The sequence below is a fragment of the Saccostrea echinata genome, unplaced genomic scaffold, assembly GCF_033153115.1.
Source record: "Saccostrea echinata isolate AGI-Se365-2 ecotype Australia unplaced genomic scaffold, CSIRO_AGI_Sech_v1 ptg000033l, whole genome shotgun sequence".
NCBI classification, from domain to species: Eukaryota; Metazoa; Mollusca; class Bivalvia; order Ostreida; family Ostreidae; genus Saccostrea; species Saccostrea echinata.
In genome coordinates this window covers 34452621-34471210 of record NW_026889782.1, presented here as the reverse complement: position 1 = coordinate 34471210, position 18590 = coordinate 34452621, and the positions used below count along the sequence as shown (strand labels likewise).

The 18590-nt window shown below is 32.4% G+C and overlaps 2 protein-coding genes across 3 annotated transcripts; both read left to right on the top strand.

The window, feature by feature from the left end:
- The first annotated feature begins 1996 nt into the window (after positions 1–1996).
- Positions 1997–8146, top strand: LOC133199223 (fibrinogen-like protein 1). 2 transcript variants are annotated; one of them, XM_061335062.1, is made up of 6 exons: positions 1997–2640; positions 2805–2941; positions 3087–3183; positions 3552–3719; positions 6209–6471; positions 7723–8146. In XM_061335062.1, exons 1-5 carry the CDS (start codon positions 2010–2012, stop codon positions 6469–6471), a joined length of 1296 nt encoding a protein of 431 aa, XP_061191046.1. In that variant the 5' UTR covers positions 1997–2009; the 3' UTR covers positions 7723–8146. The 2 variants fall into 2 exon arrangements, with proteins under 2 accessions (XP_061191046.1, XP_061191045.1); XM_061335061.1 differs by having other exon boundaries at positions 7718–8146.
- Positions 8147–8210: 64 nt separating this feature from the next.
- Positions 8211–16580, top strand: LOC133199232 (fibroleukin-like). Its single transcript, XM_061335081.1, has 5 exons — positions 8211–12669; positions 12749–12852; positions 12977–13073; positions 13300–13467; positions 16002–16580. Exons 1-5 carry the CDS (start codon positions 12564–12566, stop codon positions 16256–16258), a joined length of 732 nt encoding a protein of 243 aa, XP_061191065.1. The 5' UTR covers positions 8211–12563; the 3' UTR covers positions 16259–16580.
- The last annotated feature ends 2010 nt before the right edge of the window (positions 16581–18590 follow it).

Here is an 18590-nt window from a genome sequence, read left to right as displayed (position 1 = left end):
GTTAGACAGAGGAATTTCGGATTACATGTAAATTGAAAACACGTGGCAATCTGTAACTTCCACCGACACATCCAATATACCGGAAATTCCAAAATCTTTACATTGATTACAGAGGTTAAAAAGAAATAAAATATTTTTATCATGCAAAACAGATAATATACCATATGTTTACTAAAATATAACTTACTGTTTATCATGCGATGTGCAAGGCCAGGTTCTGTTACTCCCACTATGATTCAGGCCTTTCACCAGTTGAACAAAAAATGATTCGATTTTCGGCTTCATAAATCATGTTTCAAATAGAGAACTACTTTCACGATGTATAGATTCATTAATTCATTAATAAAGGTAAAATAATTGTTAAGAGTAAATGAGGGTCGAATGAAAAAGGTAGAAGTTATCCTGAACTACATGTATAATTAAATTAGGTTCTTTTTTTTTTTTTTTTTTTTTTTTTTTTTTTTTTTTTTTGTAGAACATATAAATATCCCTTTCACAGCTGTTCAGGTCTTATGGTAATAAAAAGAAGAAATATACATTTATATGACTTTTTTATTTTCCAGCGTTACCATTATCATTTAGACTATCTTTCGTCCAGTAAACACACGATGTCACAAATTATTATATTCATTATTGTTCAACCTGGATCCAGTACATTCGGTGACGTTACGTTCATATTTTTATAATCTCTCGGAATGAAGGTGCTTTGCTAAAAACTGATTTTCGCTTTAATTACAAAATATTAGACAAAAAACAAACATATATCCTGAAAGAAAAAATGTTAATTCATAACATAACAAAACTTCGCAATTTTTTGACATTAGGCCAATTTTGGCTAAACATGGCTCTACCTCTTTATTGCTTTTAAATCTTGAAATATTTTATTAAAACTTTACAATCTACCACCGTAAATAGGCATAGCGCGATACAGGGGTCGCTTATGAAGTTCACACCTTGGCAAGGTGCCGGAGTTACCTATCAATGTTTAATCCATTTCATTTTTTTCTTATCAATGAAATAACGAATCATTTTGAAATTTTTAAATTATATTATATTTCCTCATAGAATAACTTTCTGCCAGTAATCATGTTAAAATCGTTTTTTTTTTAACATTTGAAAAAAAATGCATGTGTTTAAGCAAATAAGCTATTTGTCTCACAATTAATTACTTAAACAATATCATTTCTTATTAAATCAAACAATCTGTGCCATTGAAGAAAAAATGATAAAAATACTTTGTGTGAAGGATACATTAATTTTAGATTGAATATTAATAAACGACACTTGTAAGGAAAAAAATCGTTATAATTCATATAGTCTTTTCAGTTTATTTTTCAGGGTTAGAGTAAGGACTTTTAATTCGAGTTAAAATCTAATTTCCAAGTTAAATATGAAATCTAGATATCGATAAATATACATTTCGAATATATTTGTAAAATTTTTATTTCATATTCCTATTCATTTTACCAAAAAACAAACAAACAAATCAGGTAAAATATTTGAAATATAAATGAGCAAGATATGAAGAGGAGAGTTAAGTTAACAACAGAAACTCACAATACTTGTTGATATAAATATAATAGCATTTATTGACTAGTTTCATATTCTGATTTTCTTTGTCCGTATTTTACATGAAGTATTTATATATTCAAGTGTAAAATAAACACGTAGCATGTGATTGTAAAAAAAATGCTCTGTTTACATTATCTACAGAAAACAACAAAGTGGTTCAATTGTCATAACACTTCTGTCTCTGTTATCATTTCTCTTTTCGTCTACAAACAACTTAATGATGTAACCAAAACATTTGTGAGATACGTATGTTGTCCTCCGGCCCAGTGTAAGTGATTCCTTACATAGATAAAGCATCAAGTACTTTCAAGTATTCTGGGGTTTTTTTTTACATTCTGATTGAGGAAATCCCCAAACCTCTCTATATATACCGTATGAAATCTCTGACTTAGACACAACATTGTTCTGTTGGGTAGGTTCTAATTTAAATAGAAAAGATGATGTTTTCCATTCTTTTACTGATTTTTGTTCCAAAATCAGAAGCTAAAACGGGTTCCTTGTTAACTGGTACTTATGATCCGAACTCTACGGCTTTGATCAATGAAAGACGTGACATTCAGGAAATCGACGTTCTTCGGCAGATCATCAACCAGGAAACTCTCATCTGTTTAGCCGTGGTCAAGGATGTAAAGGCAGTAGTGGACGATGTCAGTTCTGTGAAGCGAAGCATGGAGTCTACGGTAACGATTGTCTCCTCTCTACAGCCGGCGCTAAATACATTGAAAAGGCAGGTTGACTTCTTAATTCGGGACAATACTTTAGCGCAGAATGTAAAATCATTGAAAAGCCATGTAGATATTCTGTTAATTCAGGACAAGATTTCAGCACAGAAGATAGAAAATTTGGAAAGACGAGTTGATACTCTAAGTAAGGATAACGCTTTACAGCAGACGGTAGACACATTGAAAACACGGGTTAATTCTTTGAGTCGGAAACAGAGAAGAAAAAACAAGAAGATTGTAATGATTTGTGAGAAAACGATTCAAGAAACTGAGCAGAAGTTTAATAGAAACATAGCCGAAATTTACGAACTTCTAAAAAACAGAACATTGCAAATCGTTAAGAAAGGTATTTTTTCTCTCTCTCTCTCTCTCTTTCTCTCTCTCTCTCTCTCTTTCTCTCTCTCTCTCTCTCTCTCTCTCTCTCTCTCTCTCTGGGTGTGTGTGGGTGGGTGTGGGTATGGAGGGGGGGGGGGGGGGGTATGTATTATTAAGAGTCATTCTTTCTTAAAGGTTCAAAAATAACGGATTGCAAGGACCACTATCTACAAGGACAAACACAGTCTGGTGTTTATGAAATATATCCCTTTCATAACGAGTCCCAGGTTAGCGTGTACTGTGATATGGAGACTGAGGGCGGAGGGTGGACAGTAAGATATCTCTCTCTCTCTCTCTCTCTCTCTCTCTCTCTCTCTCTCTCTCTCTCTCTCTTGAAATTACAAGTAAAACAACACAGAAAGATAAACAAAAGATCGTCAGACTTCAAGATATTTATTTTCTGTTGATAACTTGTAGGCAATCCAGAAACGGGTGAGTGGATCCGTGAGTTTTAACAGAACGTGGGCGGAGTACAAGAATGGGTTTGGAACCCCTAATGACTCTTACTGGATTGGTAAATTCTTATTAATATTTGTTAATATCATTAGCAATGTGTACGTATTTGCATCTGCGTATATTGCAAGGAATGGAATTTTATTGAATTATTATACTTTTCGAAATTTATATTTATGATTTCATAATTCATAATCTTTTTTATAGTATCGATTCCCTACAATTCAATAATATAACACATTTAATACTCATTTATGATATACCATGACGTACCTGTGTAAATGTTTATTATATTTGTGATATATTACATGATAAGTTCAACCATCATTAAAAAAGCGCATATTTACCGTAAGAATAATTAACATATTCGAACAATTCGTTTATTTACTTTTTCAATACCTAATACACTCTTACAATAACGTATTGAAGGAAATGACGTCATTCACCAGCTTACCAAGAGAAGCAACTCATCCCTCTACGTCTCTATAACATTACAAAATGGCCGACCTTTATACGAATTTTATCTTCAGTTTTCCGTGTCTGATGAAAAAGACAACTACAAACTTTTTCTTGGAGGGCCTGCTACCGGAACCTTGGGTAAGTAATAAGTTAGTCTTACTATCAATACAAAGAAAGGGAGATAGAGTGTGAGAGAAAGGGGGAAGTGAAAATAAGGAGAGGGAATTAGAAAAAAAAAAGAGATGCTTAATGTATAAAATGTATAAAAAGGGCTCTGGCAATTTTAATCTTATGTCATGTCTTCCACCAGCAAAATGTATGAAACCTCTGTTTTTTATTCTTGAACAGATTTTTGCCCTCCCCCTCCCAGTTCATAACAATCATTCTTTTTAAATAAGGTCAAAGTATATTCAAGGCACTTTATTTATAAATAGTACCCACGCCTTTTTCTTTTCCCGTGTAGCTACACAAATTGATATAAATGGTAATATGGCCTGAGAAAAGCATTTATTGCGTTGAAAAAAGAACAATAATTTGAAATATTTCATGCTACAGCTATTATTTTTGTACATATGATTTACCAGTCCTTGTAACGATTCTTATGAGCCAATTTATTTTGCATATGTCACATTCTTCAACATAAACCATTGCTTTTACATTATTTAAACTCTACTTGGTGTCATTAGACTCGATAAGCAAATGTCAGAGCACAGATAATGATTATGTGGATATGTTATAGAATGAAATAAGGAGATAACGACTCAGTTAAATAATGTGATATGGGGATGTCGGTTTCTTTGGTTGCGTTAAAATATGATTAAAACCTTTATTTATTAAGTTAAAGAAATTGCATCCATGAAATATGGAGATAAGGAACAGCATTCAAGTCCATTAAAACAGTACGAATCGGGAGAAGAGCAAGCGCGACCTTAAAAACATCAGTGGTGGGATCAGGTGACATGGAGGAGTAAGCATCCCCTGCCGACCGGTCACACCCGGCGTGTGCTCCTTGTCATGATGGTATATCAGGGGAAAATCCGTCGAAAATTCAGTGTGTAAATAATGACCTAACAATTAGTATGAAAAACGTCAGTCAGCATATGACTTAATTATAGATTGTATTTGCTGACAATGTCATTTATCGACCACAGAACTTACGAAATTATGACTTTCAACGAGATTGCATGCTCTTGCGTATCGAATCAACTGAGAGATATACTCCCCATATGCAGGTGATGAGGGTATATTGCTGCATAGGTAAGGGAAGTTGACGATTGAAAAGTTAAAGTCATCACGTTTATCATAAAGCTTTCTTGTTAGATTACTATTTACGTCTTTTTCAAGTAAAATATCCAAATATGAAACAGACGTGTCACACTCTGTGGTATCTTTTTTTCAAGCTCAATGGGATATATGAATGGTAATAAACATTTTAATTGGCTATCCCAATGACTACTGTAATATATTGTCTCTATTTCTACAGGTGACAGTATGTTAGACACTGGTTATCCCAATGACTACTGTAATATATTGTCTCTAATTCTACAGGTGACAGTATGTTAGACACTGGTTATCCCAATGACTACTGTAATATATTGTCTCTAATTCTACAATAGACAGTATGTTAGACACTGGTTATCCCAATGACTACTGTAATATATTGTCTCTAATTCTACAGGTGACGGTATGTTAGACACTGGTTATCCCAATGACTACTGTAATATATTGTCTCTAATTCTACAGGTGACGGTATGTTAGACACTGGTTATCCCAATGACTACTGTAATATATTGTCTCTATTTCTACAGGTGACAATATGTTAGACACTGGTTATACCAATGACTACTGTAATACATTGTCTCTAATTCTACAAAGACAGTATGTTAGACACTGGTTATCCCTATGACTACTGTAATATATTGTCTCTAATTCTACAGGTGACAGTATGTTAGACACTAGTTATTCCAATGACTATTGTAATATATTGTCTCTACAGGAGACAGTATGTTAGACACTGGTTATCCCAATGACTATTGTAATATATTGTCTCTATTTCTACAGGTGACAGTATGTTAGACACTAGTTATTCCAATGACTATTGTAATATATTGTCTCTACAGGAGACAGTATGTTAGACACTGGTTATTCCAATGACTCCTGTAATATATTGTCTCTAATTCTACAATAGACAGTGTGTTAGACACTGGTTATCCCAATGACTACTGTAATATATTGTCTCTAATTCTACAGGTGACAGTATGTTAGACACTAGTTATTCCAATGACTATTGTAATATATTGTCTCTACAGGAGACAGTATGTTAGACACTGGTTATCCCAATGACTACTGTAATATATTGTCTCTACAGGAAACAGTATGTTAGACAGTGGTTATTCCAATGACTCCTGTAATATATTGTCTCTAATTCTACAATAGACAGTGTGTTAGACACTGGTTATCCCAATGACTTCTGTATATATTGACTCTAATTCTACAGGAGACAGTATGTTAGACACTGGTTATCCCAATGACTACTGTAATATATTGTCTCTAATTTTACAGGTTACAGTAAGTTAAACACTGATAATCCCAATGACTACTGTAATATATTGTCTCTAATTCTACAGGTGACAGTATGTTAGACACTGGTTATCCCAATTACAGTGATCTGTCTGGGATGTCGTTTAGTTCACCAGACAAGGATAACGACAGATGGAGTGGTAACTGTGCTGCTTTTTATGGGAAAGGAGGGGGCTGGTGGTTTAACAGGTGTCACGGGGCCTTTCTTAACGGTCCCTGGTCCTCGGCATACTGGTACAGAGCTTGGTATCCTACTATTCAGCGTGAATCAATGGTGACAGAGACAATGATGTTAATAAGACGTCACTAGGTAAACATCTGTCATTCTTATAAATCTCTGCGTTTTGGGTAATTTTACACTTAATTTTTTTTTTATAATCTGGAATAGCAGGTGTGAGGAGTTGAAAGTAAAGTTTGTTGTTAATCTTTCTTTTATATTGCTTTTTGTTTTTCTCTTCGGATACAGATTAATAAAGAAAGGAAATGGATGGATAATGCATCATTATGCTTCCTGTCAGTTTGTCTCTATAAAATCAATACCCAACTATTTTCGCATAGTGTTCTAAGGATTTATATAGCGTAAGCATACTATGCCGAATTAGTGCACGGCTGTATTTTCTAGAGAAAATGTATTTAGCACCCACGCTGGGGATCGAACTCACGATCTCGAGAACGTCAGTCCAATGCGTTACCGATTACGCCACAAACCCCATTACTTTCCGGAACGTATTTTCAAGTATATAAACGTAGTTTTTATACATTTGTCACAAAACAAGAAATAAATGAATATCATTTCTAAAAGACTGATATTATTGACAAGGATCTGAATGAAAAATTCTCTAACAAATAATTGAATTTATCAGTAACCAAAATTATTGGTACTTCGGAGTCATTAAAACGCTTTCTGATATAACGCTTGATTAAAGAATGTTTAAGAAAATTTTCATTTAGATTTAACGTCTGCAAACCAATCGGAACTCCTCCGATGTCTCGCTAACTCAAGTTCGCGAGACATCCGAGGAGTTCCGATTGGTCTCCAAACAGGTTTGGGATTGAGAATTTAATTAAATTGTCGTATACAAACAAGAGTCAGCATAATGGATCGTGCACCATGTGTCAGACCCTCACTACTATTTCGGCATAGTACATCCAAATAATTACACTATTATATAAATAGAACACAATTATAAACCGTCACTGACAAAAAATGGCTAATTCAACAGAATTATTACAAGTCACTCATAAACAATGTTCATAAAATAGACAGTCTCATTTTTATTAATATTTGTGTTCTATTAATTCCTAGTTTTAATAAAGGTTTCTTGATAAAATTGACATCCTTGTGGATGTTTATCTTTCTGTTGGCCCTGCTTAAAAAAATTGTTGAAATTTCAAATCATTATTATTGTCTATTTATGCATTTTATATAAACTGATAATAAGAAATGTTCTGGGTTTTTTTTAACAATTCTGCCACATAGAGATAACTTAAGGGATACTTGCCCTCATTGTTCTTTCTTCTTTTTTTTTTTAATTCTTTTAATTTTTTGTTTTGAGCAAAGCAAACATAGACCTCTGAAAACATCAAAGATGGGAACAAGAGCCATTGAGGAATTTTTGTGACTTTTTAGAATCATTACTTTTTTATCTTCACATTTCACGGAAAAGTTGAATTGGTTTGTCATTCGATGAGTACAGGTCCCAAACCAACCAAAAAAAAAAACAGAGACGATGTGGGAAAATGAATCTGTCTTTTAAATTTGGCTCAAATGAATTTGTTAGCGAATGCGTACTATTTTGCGATAGAAAATGGAAGGCAATGATACATTTACCAAGGCGTTCAGTATTCATTCATTCCTTACCAAATATTGTCGAAAAAAAACATACACATGGACATGTATTACTTAAGAATTTTGTATTGTTTATTTCATCTTGATTTGAATGCTTTCACATGTATTTTATAGAATTAATGAATGTATAAATGAATGCTGCAGGGTTTTTTTAATTTTTAGATTCTATTCAAATTACACGGCATTCAAGAGAATAATACTACAAACAAAAAATCATAACTGAAATGAATTTCGCAGCTAGGTTAAGGACACCCATATTTACGTCAGCCTATGCAGAGGTTCGGGAAAGATATTATGACGTCACGTTAAAACGGTACTAATGAATCTCGATGAATAAATACTATAGTTCTTTTTAAAACACACTCAAATACTTTCGTTTCTCATAAATGTTATAACGATAAATGGATATGCAAATTATCTTGCCAAAATAGCACTTAGAATGAAAGCCAGCTTGATCTCGCTGTACTTTCTGAGATGACGTCATTTCTTAGTTTGACAGACAGTTTCTCTGTACTTGAGGCGTGGATCAAGCTATTATCGTAGTTTGTAAAAATAAGAATGGATACGAAACAAGCTTTACTGAACCAAAATAAAGACATATTCTAAAATATATTAATCCACATTTTATAGTCCAACTAAATTGATAGTGTGTAGACTTTATATAGAGCCGTAGGGAGCACATTTTTACAGTAACGTGCTAGAATGGGGGTCCATCTTCTCTAAAATATCAAAGGTTCAACGATAGACACTTCACTATAAATTCTGATTTTTTTTAAACACGTGTAGGTATTATTCCTACTATTCTGAAAAGTACTGGGAGCTGGTTGTGCATTGTTTATTTATTCTGTTATGTAACATTATTCCAGTGCGTATTACATCTATGTCTGCAGTTCATGGAAAGACAGCTAAATTTTATACAATTCCCGAACATGAGGAAGTTGCTCCCAGCACTTTTCATGTTAAGAAATTTGTCTCAAACAAAACAGAATAGATTTTTGTAGCGGAAAGATACCTTTATATCGTAGAACTTTTAGCAGAGACGCGATATATACAAGTGCAAACACCACAATTCACATTCATCAAAACTAATGCTGTTAAGAAAATATTAAAATTGTTTTCATTTTTCCTGAATATATTAAGGCGTATATTTCATGGGCGTCCTTACCATAGCTGTGTTGTTAACAAATTGGCTTGTCATACTTGAAATAAGAGGATAACTATAAAATTTGAGGTTAATAACTGTGAGGAGCTAAAACTATGTAGCACAAGCTATATCCATGATTAGTAATGGAATAAAAAACAAGTATTATTTGTTTCTCTACCGTGTCTTTTTCATGCATAATGTTAGGATGTCTATAGTCGAACTCTGAAATAAATATGACACTGAACCGTCACCATGTGAACAGTTTTTACATGTATAGGGTTTGTAGAAATTATGTCGAATGAAAAAAAAATATGGCGGTCGAATGGTTCTTAAGAATTATGTTCAGCCTCAAAAAATATTAAGCCAAATATTATTTTATTGTGTATCATAGATTTTTTAGAATGTTTTATCATTTATAGTTTGTAAAATACATGTAACCAGGCTAAAATAAATATTTTTGAAATATTGTTCGTGGTGTGTGGCAAATGATTTGCGTTTAGTACAGTAAACCATAAAAAAAGAATAAAAAAAAGAATAAACTTTAGTAATTGATACCATTACTGGAATTGTTGATTCTTTGGTGATATATTATGTGTGTCAAAAACCAATACCTTCACATCTGTAATACAGATCTTACAAGTGAAATGATTCTTGTGATTAAAATATTCTTTGGTCAGAACTTCTATCAAAAATTGTTTCTTTATCCTCTCCCGACCGACTGCTTAAAAACTACCCGACTTAGCACATTTTAACCTCAAGGAAACAATTATATTTTTTTATTCATTTCAAAGTTATATTATATAATGTTATATGAATAAAAAAAATCCCTCACCTACTTACCATTTTTTTTTAACCGGGGAAGGACAAGCGCTTGTTTGTGATCTAAAATAAATTTTTAATCTGGAAAACATTTCTTTTTAATACCTTTCTTATATCTGACAAATGTAATTATTATTATTAACTACATATTGAGGATGATTAGATTTTCTATTTAGAATCGTCATGTGTGTGACAATCACGTAATTTTAGCACTTAAACCTGCAATATCTAGGTCACATATAAATTTCAGTAGTGCAAGGGCATAACCAAGTTTAAATTCAAAGTTAAATTTATAAATGTTTTTAAAAGTTATTGAAGTTTGTAAAAAATGCTGCGATCCTATATTGATTGTACTCTTTCATCGTTAAAATCCTAATAGTATGTCTGCATTGTGAATTTTGTGCTGGTCAAGTACATAAAATATAGAAAAACTCAATTCGTTTTCAAGATTTCATATTCTTAGGTTCTTTGTCTGTATTTTACAGGAAGTACTTATATATTTAAGTGTGAAATAAACACGTAGCATATGATAGTTTAAATTGTTTTGTTAACATATCTACATGACACGGCAAAATGTTTCAATTCATTTTGTACAGAAAACAGCGAAGTGTTTGAATTGTCAGAGTACCTATATTTTATTATCTTTTCTCTTTCTACAGAAAACAGCAAAGTGTTTCAATTGTCAGAGTACTTATGTTTTATTATCTTTTCTCTTTCTACAGAAAACAGCAAAGTTTTGAATTGTCAGAGTACTTATGTTTTATTATCTTTTCTCTTTCTACAGAAAACAGCAAAGTGTTTCAATTGCCAGAGTACTTATGTTTTATTATCTTTTCTCTTTCTACAGAAAACAGCAAAATGTTTGAATTGTCAGAGTACTTATGTTTTGTTATCTTTTCTCTTTCTACAGAAAACAGCAAAATGTTTGAATTGTCAGAGTACTTATGTTTTATTAACTTTTCTCTTTCTACAGAAAACAGCAAAGAGTTTCAATTGCCAGAGTACTTATGTTTTATTATCTTTTCTCTTTCTACAGAAAACACCTTAAAGGTGCTTGAACACAGATTTGTTATTATTTTCTGAAATTTTCTGTAAAATTTCATGACTTATATGTTGCTATAGCATTTCATACTAAAATATAATAAAAATCTTATTTCATCTCGAAGTTATTACAGCTTCGAGTTTCTGGACGTGTTGGATTGATACATCCTTGCGCTTTCACGTGTTTGAGTTTTATTCTAAATACTTCAGAAAAGTGGCAATTTTGTTGTGTATTAATGAAAAATATTAAAACTATAACCCAGAAAATTCAGAGTAGAAATGTTCGAGAGCAAAACCTACTCACAGTATTGTAAGTCCGTGCTCAGTGGTGAATCGTAAACATTAACAATAACAGAGCTCGTGCCCTGTTTACAAAAGCAGTTTACGTTTCACGGGTGTGTTAAACTCTGTTAAAATTTGTTAAACTCTGTACACATCACAGAACACGGACTGACAATACTGGTGAGTTGGTTTTGCTTTCGAACATTTCTACTCTGAATTTTCTGCGTTTTAGATGTAATATTTTTCATTTATACATAGCAAAATCGCTTCTTTTCTTGAATATTAAGGATAAAGTTAAAATTTGTGTAAGTGCAAAGATGTGTTAATCAAACGCGTCCCGGAATTCGTAGTTCCAATAATATCCAGATAAAATAAGATTTTAATTATATTTTCGAGTGAAATGATATTGCAATATATATGTCGTGGTATTATACAGAAAATTTGAGAAAATATTAAGTTTAAATCTGTGTCTAAGCACCTTTAATGACATAATCAAAAACATTTTGTGAGATAGTTATGTTATCCTTTGGCCCAGTGAAAGTGATTCCTGTTATACTTCAAACAATATGTACTTTCAAGTATTTCTGGTTTTTACATCCCGCTAATACTGAGAAATCCCGAGACATCTCTCCATATGGCATCTTCTGATTGAGGAAATCCCCAAACCTTTCTAAATATACCGTATGAAATCTCTGATTGAGACACAACATTGTTCTGCTCTGGTAAGTTCGCCTTGAAATTGAAAGGATGATGTTTTCCATTCTTTTACTGCTTTTTATATCAATATCACCGGTCCTTGTTAACCGGTATGTATGATCCGAACTCTACGGCTTTGATCAATGAAAGACGTGACATTCAGGAAATCGACGTTAATCGGCAGATCATCAACGAGGAAACTCTCATCCGTTTAGCCATGGTCAAGGATGTAAAGGCATTAGTGGACGACGTTAGTTCTGTGAAGCGAAGCATGGCGTCTACAGAAACGATGGTCTCCCTTTACAGCAGGCACTAAATACATTGAAAAGTCAAGTTAATTCTTTAATTCGGGACAATACTTTAGCGCAGACGGTAGAATCGGTAAAAAGACAGGTAGATATTCAGATTAGTCAGGACAAGATTTTAGTACAGAAGATAGAAAATTTGGAAAGACGGTTTGACACTCTAAGTAAGGATACCGCTTCAAAGCACACGGTAGATACATTGAAAACACAGGTTAATTCTTTGCGTCGGAAACAGAGAAGAGAGAAGGGAAAACAAGAAGATTAAAATGAATTGCGAGAACAAGATTCAGGAAATTGAGCAGAAGTTTAACAGAAACATTGTCGAAATTTACGCCCTTTTAAATAACAGAACATTGCAAACTGCTAAGAAAGGTATTCTCTCTCTCTCTCTCTCTCTCTCTCTCTCTCTATTTTTTATTATTATTATAATTAAGTGTCGTTCTTTTTCAAGGTTGTAATCTAACGGAGTCTGGTGTTTATGAAATATATCCCTTTGATAACGAGACCCTGGTCAGCGGGTACTGTGATATGGAAATTGATGGTGGAGGGTGGACAGTAAGATTCTCTCTCTCTCCCTCTCTCTCTCTCTCTCTCTCAATGAAATTACAAGTAAGACAAAACAAAAAGATGAACAGATTGTCAGACTTCAGGATATTTATTTTCTGTTGATAACTTGTAGGCAATTCAGAAACGGGTGAATATATCAGTGAATTTTAACAGAACGTGGGCGGACTACAAGAATGGGTTTGGGAACCCTGATGACTCATACTGGATTGGTAAATGTTTATTTATATCTGTTAGTATCTTAAGCAGTCTACTTATTTTCATCTGCGTACATTTTAAGGAATGGAATTCTTTATATTAACACTTTTCGCAATTAATATTTTGTTAAATCTAATACAGTACAAATTCAATGCTCATGAAAAAAGCATATATGAGAATACTCAGTCTATTCCAATGTACTTTTTTTATACCTCATCCACTTTCAATAACGTATTGAAGGAAATGACGTCATTCACCAGCTTACCAAGCGAGAAAGCTCATCCCTTTACGTCTCCATTACATTACAAAATGGTACAACTTTGTATGAACTATATCAGCAGTTTTCTATCAATGATGAAATAGATAACTACAGACTCTTTCTTGGAGGGACTGCTTCCGGAACCTTGGGTAAGTAATAAGTTAATTGCGTGACTATTGTGTTTGAGAGAGGGGAAAGAATATTTGACTATCGATAAAAAGAGATAGTGTTAGAGAAGTGAAGAAGGGAAAAATAACTAGAAGGAGATGAGACATGCTTAATGTATAAAAAGGGCTTTGGCAATTTTAATTTAATATCATGTTTTCCACAAGCAAAATGTATATGTAACCTCTGTTTATTATCCTTGAGTAGACCCACCCCCAGTTCAAAACAATGATTCTTTTTTAATAAGGTCAAAGTATTTCGAAGGTACGTTATTTAAAAATAGTACTCACACCTTTATCATTTTCCGTGTATCTACAAAAATTGATATAAATGATAAGTTCTGACAAAATTATTTATTGCGTTAGAAAAATAATTTGAAATATTTTATGCTACAGTCATTGTGTGTGTAAATGATTTACCATTTTTTTAAAGATTCTTTTCACCTGATTTATTTATATGTCACATTTTTCACCATAAAACCATTGGTTTTAAATTATTTAATTGTCCCCGCTTTTGCAAAAGCGAGGAAACAATAAATCTCATTAGTCTGTCAATCTGTCTGTCTGTCACAAAAACATTAACCTTGGTGATAACTTTTGAATGAGAAGAGGTAGGGCTTTCATATTTCACATGTAACTCGTAAATGTACTTACCCATGGGTACCAATTGCGCCCCGTTATTGGAAGACCTTTTTTGTATTCATATGAAGCAGAATTTGTCCAAAATATTTTACGTGAAAAGAAGAAAACACTTGCTGTGGCCTTCAACTCGACATTTAGATATATCGACGACGTATTGTCAATTAACAATGGCTATTTTCATTCTTATGTCGATACGATATATCCTGGTGAGCTTGAGATAAAAGATACCACAGAGTCTGATACATCTGTTTCATATTTGGATATTTTACTTGAAAAAGACGTTAATGGTAATCTAACAACCAAGCTTTATAGCTTTATGATAAACGTGATGACTTTAACTTTTCAATCGTCAACTTCCCTTACTTATGTATACCTTCATCACCTGCCTGCGGGGTATATATCTCTCAGTTGATTCGATACGCAAGAGCATGCTCTACGTATGTACAATTTCTAAAACGAGGTAAATTATTGACAAACAAGTTGATGAAACAAGAATATAAGCCGTCTCCTTTAAAGTCATCATTTCGTAAGTTCTATGGTCGATACAATGACCTTGTCAGCAAGTACAATTTATCATTGAGTCAAATGCTGACTGACGTTTTTCATACTAATTGTTAGGCCATTATTTACACACTGAATTGTCGACGGATTTTTCTGTTATTTCCCGATCATGACAAGGAGCACACGGCGGGTGTGACCGGTCGGCAGGGGATGCTCACTCCTCCATGGCACCTGATCCCACCTCTGATGTTTAGAGGTCCGTGTTTGCTCTGCTCCTATTTTGTATTGTTTAATGGACTTTTGAGCTTGAATACTGTTCGTTATCTCCATATATTTCATGTACATTACCTGTGACAAAACTTTTTCAAATATACTGTGATTTTTGTCTATATGACCTTGACTTTGAAGTTTGACATACTTTTCAAAAAAATTAATATTACTTTAAATTGGTCTTTAATATTAGACATATATGTTACCTGTGATAAGGCCTTTTTAAAAAATACTATGATTTTTAACCATTAGACCTTGACTTTGAAGTTTGACAAACTTTTCAAAAATATTATCTTTCTTTATAACTTTTGATTGAGAAGAGATAGGGCTTTCATATTTTACATGTTCATTACCTGTGACAAGATGTTTCTGCGCATGCAATAATTTTTTACCCCTTCACCATCATGTTTGACCTAATTTAAAATTTTACCTTTGTCGATTACTTTTGAATGACATATGATAGGGCGTTCATATTTGACACAATATGCCATATATAATGGCATTCCATTCACTAAGACACCGAATGCGGGGGACCACAATTCTTTGAATTTGCTTGTTTTATTTGGTGTCAATAGGCTGATAAGATTATGCAAGAGCTTGAATTATGATTTTGTAGATATGTTATAAAAAAAATAATAGATCTAGCAGGAGAAATGCAACGTAGAAAGAGTTATTATTAATGAACGTCATTTTGAAGTATTCATATTTGTTGACTATATGACTTAGATATGGGAGAATTGTTTTGAGTCGAGTGGAATTAAGTTAAAGAAATAGATTTAACAACGAATATCAATACCCCATTTATTAATAATAATAATAACAATCTACATAACACGTGATAAAATGCTATTTTTAAATTTATGTAACTTGTTAACTTGTTTGAATCGTGAGTTAGGTGTGAGCAATTCATTTAAATCATTTCAGAGTCCATGTAACTTGTTTGACATCCTTTCTTAGGTATAAAAGTTCATTCAAATTATCTCAAAGTTCGTGTTATTTTTTCAAATCCTGTGTTTGGTATTTATAATTGATTTTAATCATTTCAAATATTGACAGTGAAAAGCCTTATTTAAATTACGTTTTGAATATTTTTTTTAATTCTACAGGTGACAGAATGTTAAACACTGGTGATTCTGACAAAGATTTGTCTGGGATGAACTTTAGTAAACCAGACAAGGATAATGACAGAAATAGTGAAGATAACTGTGCTGCTTATGGAGGAGGAGGCTGGTGGTTTAACTGGTGTACCTACGCCTTCCTCAACGGTCAATGGTCACCGGCACGTTATTCCGTACCTTGGTATCCTACAGTAGGGAAAGGGAAATATGTGAAGGGGACACTGATGTTGATCAGGCGTCACTAGGAAAACATCTGTCATTCTTATTATTAATTTCTGCGTATTTTGATAATTTTAGGCTTAATTTGTTTTTTTATTTAGAAATCGAAGGTATGAGGAGTTGAAAGTAAAGTTTTGCTGTTGATCTTTCTTTTATATTGCTTTTTTTTTCTCTACAGATGCAGATCAATAAAAAAGGAAATGGATAGCTAATTTAATAGACTACTATTACCACGAGTCACTGATAGGCAATGTTCATAAAATACACATTTTTATTTTTATTAATATTTGTGTTCTATTAATTCCAAGTTTTAATAAAGTTTCTGAATAAAATAAGCACTCTTGTGAATATATGTCTTTCTGTGGGCCCATCTGGACAAAGATGTTGAAATTTCAAATTATTGTTTATTTATGCATTTAAAATAAACTGAGAATAAGAAATAACCTGTATCTGTTTACTAGTTCTGTAAGATGGAGATAACTAATCGAATAGTTAAAAATAAAATTGATACAATGAAAAAACATTAAAAACAAAATATTTTTATTGAACTCAGTTTTATAAGTATATTTGAAGTTCACCAAGTACAGTTTAAAATGTCACCGAAACATTTGATGCGTGATGTCTCGATATGAAGATGATTTAATCAAGTAATACATATTGCTTAAATGTAATGGTTTGCACACAGAGTAGGTCTTTCAACTAATTTTTCAAGTTGCACCTATTATGAAAAAAAACAAACATTTGATTGATAGATTTGTAGGTACGTGAAATTCTTTAACAAATATTACATCCTATACATACCCTTAACTATATCATAAAAAAATTATTAAAAATTGACTTGTTAGATGTTGTGTTTTAAAGACAGGTAATTTAAGGAGGTTGGATCCTGCCATCAAAAGTAATGTGAATTTTTTATCAAGCATATTTTCAAACACATAGCTTTATTAAATATCAAAACAAAAAATGGGGGCCAATGCGCTTCTTTTGGCGCTACAGAGCATTTTTTTGCACTGTTAATACGTCTTAAACATAATCAATTTTCAAAATTTTTCCTCCAATTTTTTTGTTCAAATAAATTATGGGAACAAAAACAGTCTTATTTCATCTTAATAAGACACATTAAAATTTGTGACAATGAAGAAATTTTCAAATTACTCCGCATGTTCAATTATTTGACCTTTTTGCACTCAAACATTTTCATTTTTCTGGCATTTAAAATTTAACCAGCAAAAATATCATTTGAAAGTAATGACATTTTACTGAATTTAAGAAGAATGGTTAAAAGTATCGTATATATTCAGAAAAGAAAATTAAAAGTTGGGGTTTGTGATGTTAATTTTTAGATACTACTGAAATAGAGCTAATCTTAAGCTTAAATAAGGGCTTTTTTTTCTTCATTTTCACAATATATTTGCTATATTTATCAAATATGATGATAGAATTCATGACAGTTTATTTAATAGATAATTTAGGACCAGTATGAAACAGTCCACTGCACAAAATAACTATGTGTGTAGACTGCATGTAAAAATAGGAGTCCAAACTTAACATACTTTGAATACTTCGAAAGAGAAAAAATGATCATTTTCTTCTAAAAAAAAACTTCCGCCACAAAATATAGCTCCTCACTTAATGCTAATGAGTTATCATTTATAGGAATGACATATACGATGCTTCAAATGGTATTGTTATGTACACAAAAGGTTCCTTACATTGTTTTGTACACAAAAGGGTTGACCAAACAAGGAGAATGTCTTCAGTTTACCTGAAATATTGGGAGCAAATGAATGGGGAACTGACTATATGTATATTCAAGATTTTTAACTCTCTGACCGTTCTTATGAAGAAGGAAATATAATCTCACTTTTTCTGCGGGTGCATTGTTGTGCGCCTTCTATACAGATATATATTTCTACAATTAAATGCAACAAATCATTAACTATTATACCAAGTATAAAAATTTATACCAACTATAAATATTTAACCAGGATAAAATTAAGAAGGAAGGGGGGGGGGGTAGATTTCACTTTGTATTCAAATTAAAAATTTCGCTTATATATTAGTATACAGTGTTGGTAATTATAACATGATAAATAAGTTTGACATTTGTTCTAAATTTTAAAATCATTGGATTCCGCTGAAAATGAAGGAACACTTGGAAAATGCTAAAACTCGACCTGCTTAAAAACAATCAGCTTCCTCCGACCTGCTGTGAACAAGTTCCGGTAATGAGTTATCGTTCTTTACATCGAACCCTAGCGGCAGTTAAAAGGCCAACATAGAGTCGACAGTTTTACTTATTATGTATGATCAAATGCAGAATTTTTGTTCCATAAAGGATTTGAATCTGTCCTAAAT

Excerpts from the sequence above, each read along its gene's own strand:
- LOC133199223 (XM_061335062.1), top strand. The coding sequence starts at position 2,010 with ATGATGTTTTCCATTCTTTTACTGATTTTTGTTCCAAAATCAGAAGCT. Across the intron at positions 2,641-2,804 it reads ATTGCAAATCGTTAAGAAAG|GTTCAAAAATAACGGATTGC; the intron begins GTATTTTTTCTC and ends TCTTTCTTAAAG. Across the intron at positions 3,720-6,208 it reads GCCTGCTACCGGAACCTTGG|GTGACAGTATGTTAGACACT; the intron begins GTAAGTAATAAG and ends CTAATTCTACAG.
- LOC133199232 (XM_061335081.1), top strand. The coding sequence starts at position 12,564 with ATGAATTGCGAGAACAAGATTCAGGAAATTGAGCAGAAGTTTAACAGA. Across the intron at positions 12,853-12,976 it reads TTGATGGTGGAGGGTGGACA|GCAATTCAGAAACGGGTGAA; the intron begins GTAAGATTCTCT and ends GATAACTTGTAG. Across the intron at positions 13,074-13,299 it reads TGATGACTCATACTGGATTG|GAAATGACGTCATTCACCAG; the intron begins GTAAATGTTTAT and ends AACGTATTGAAG.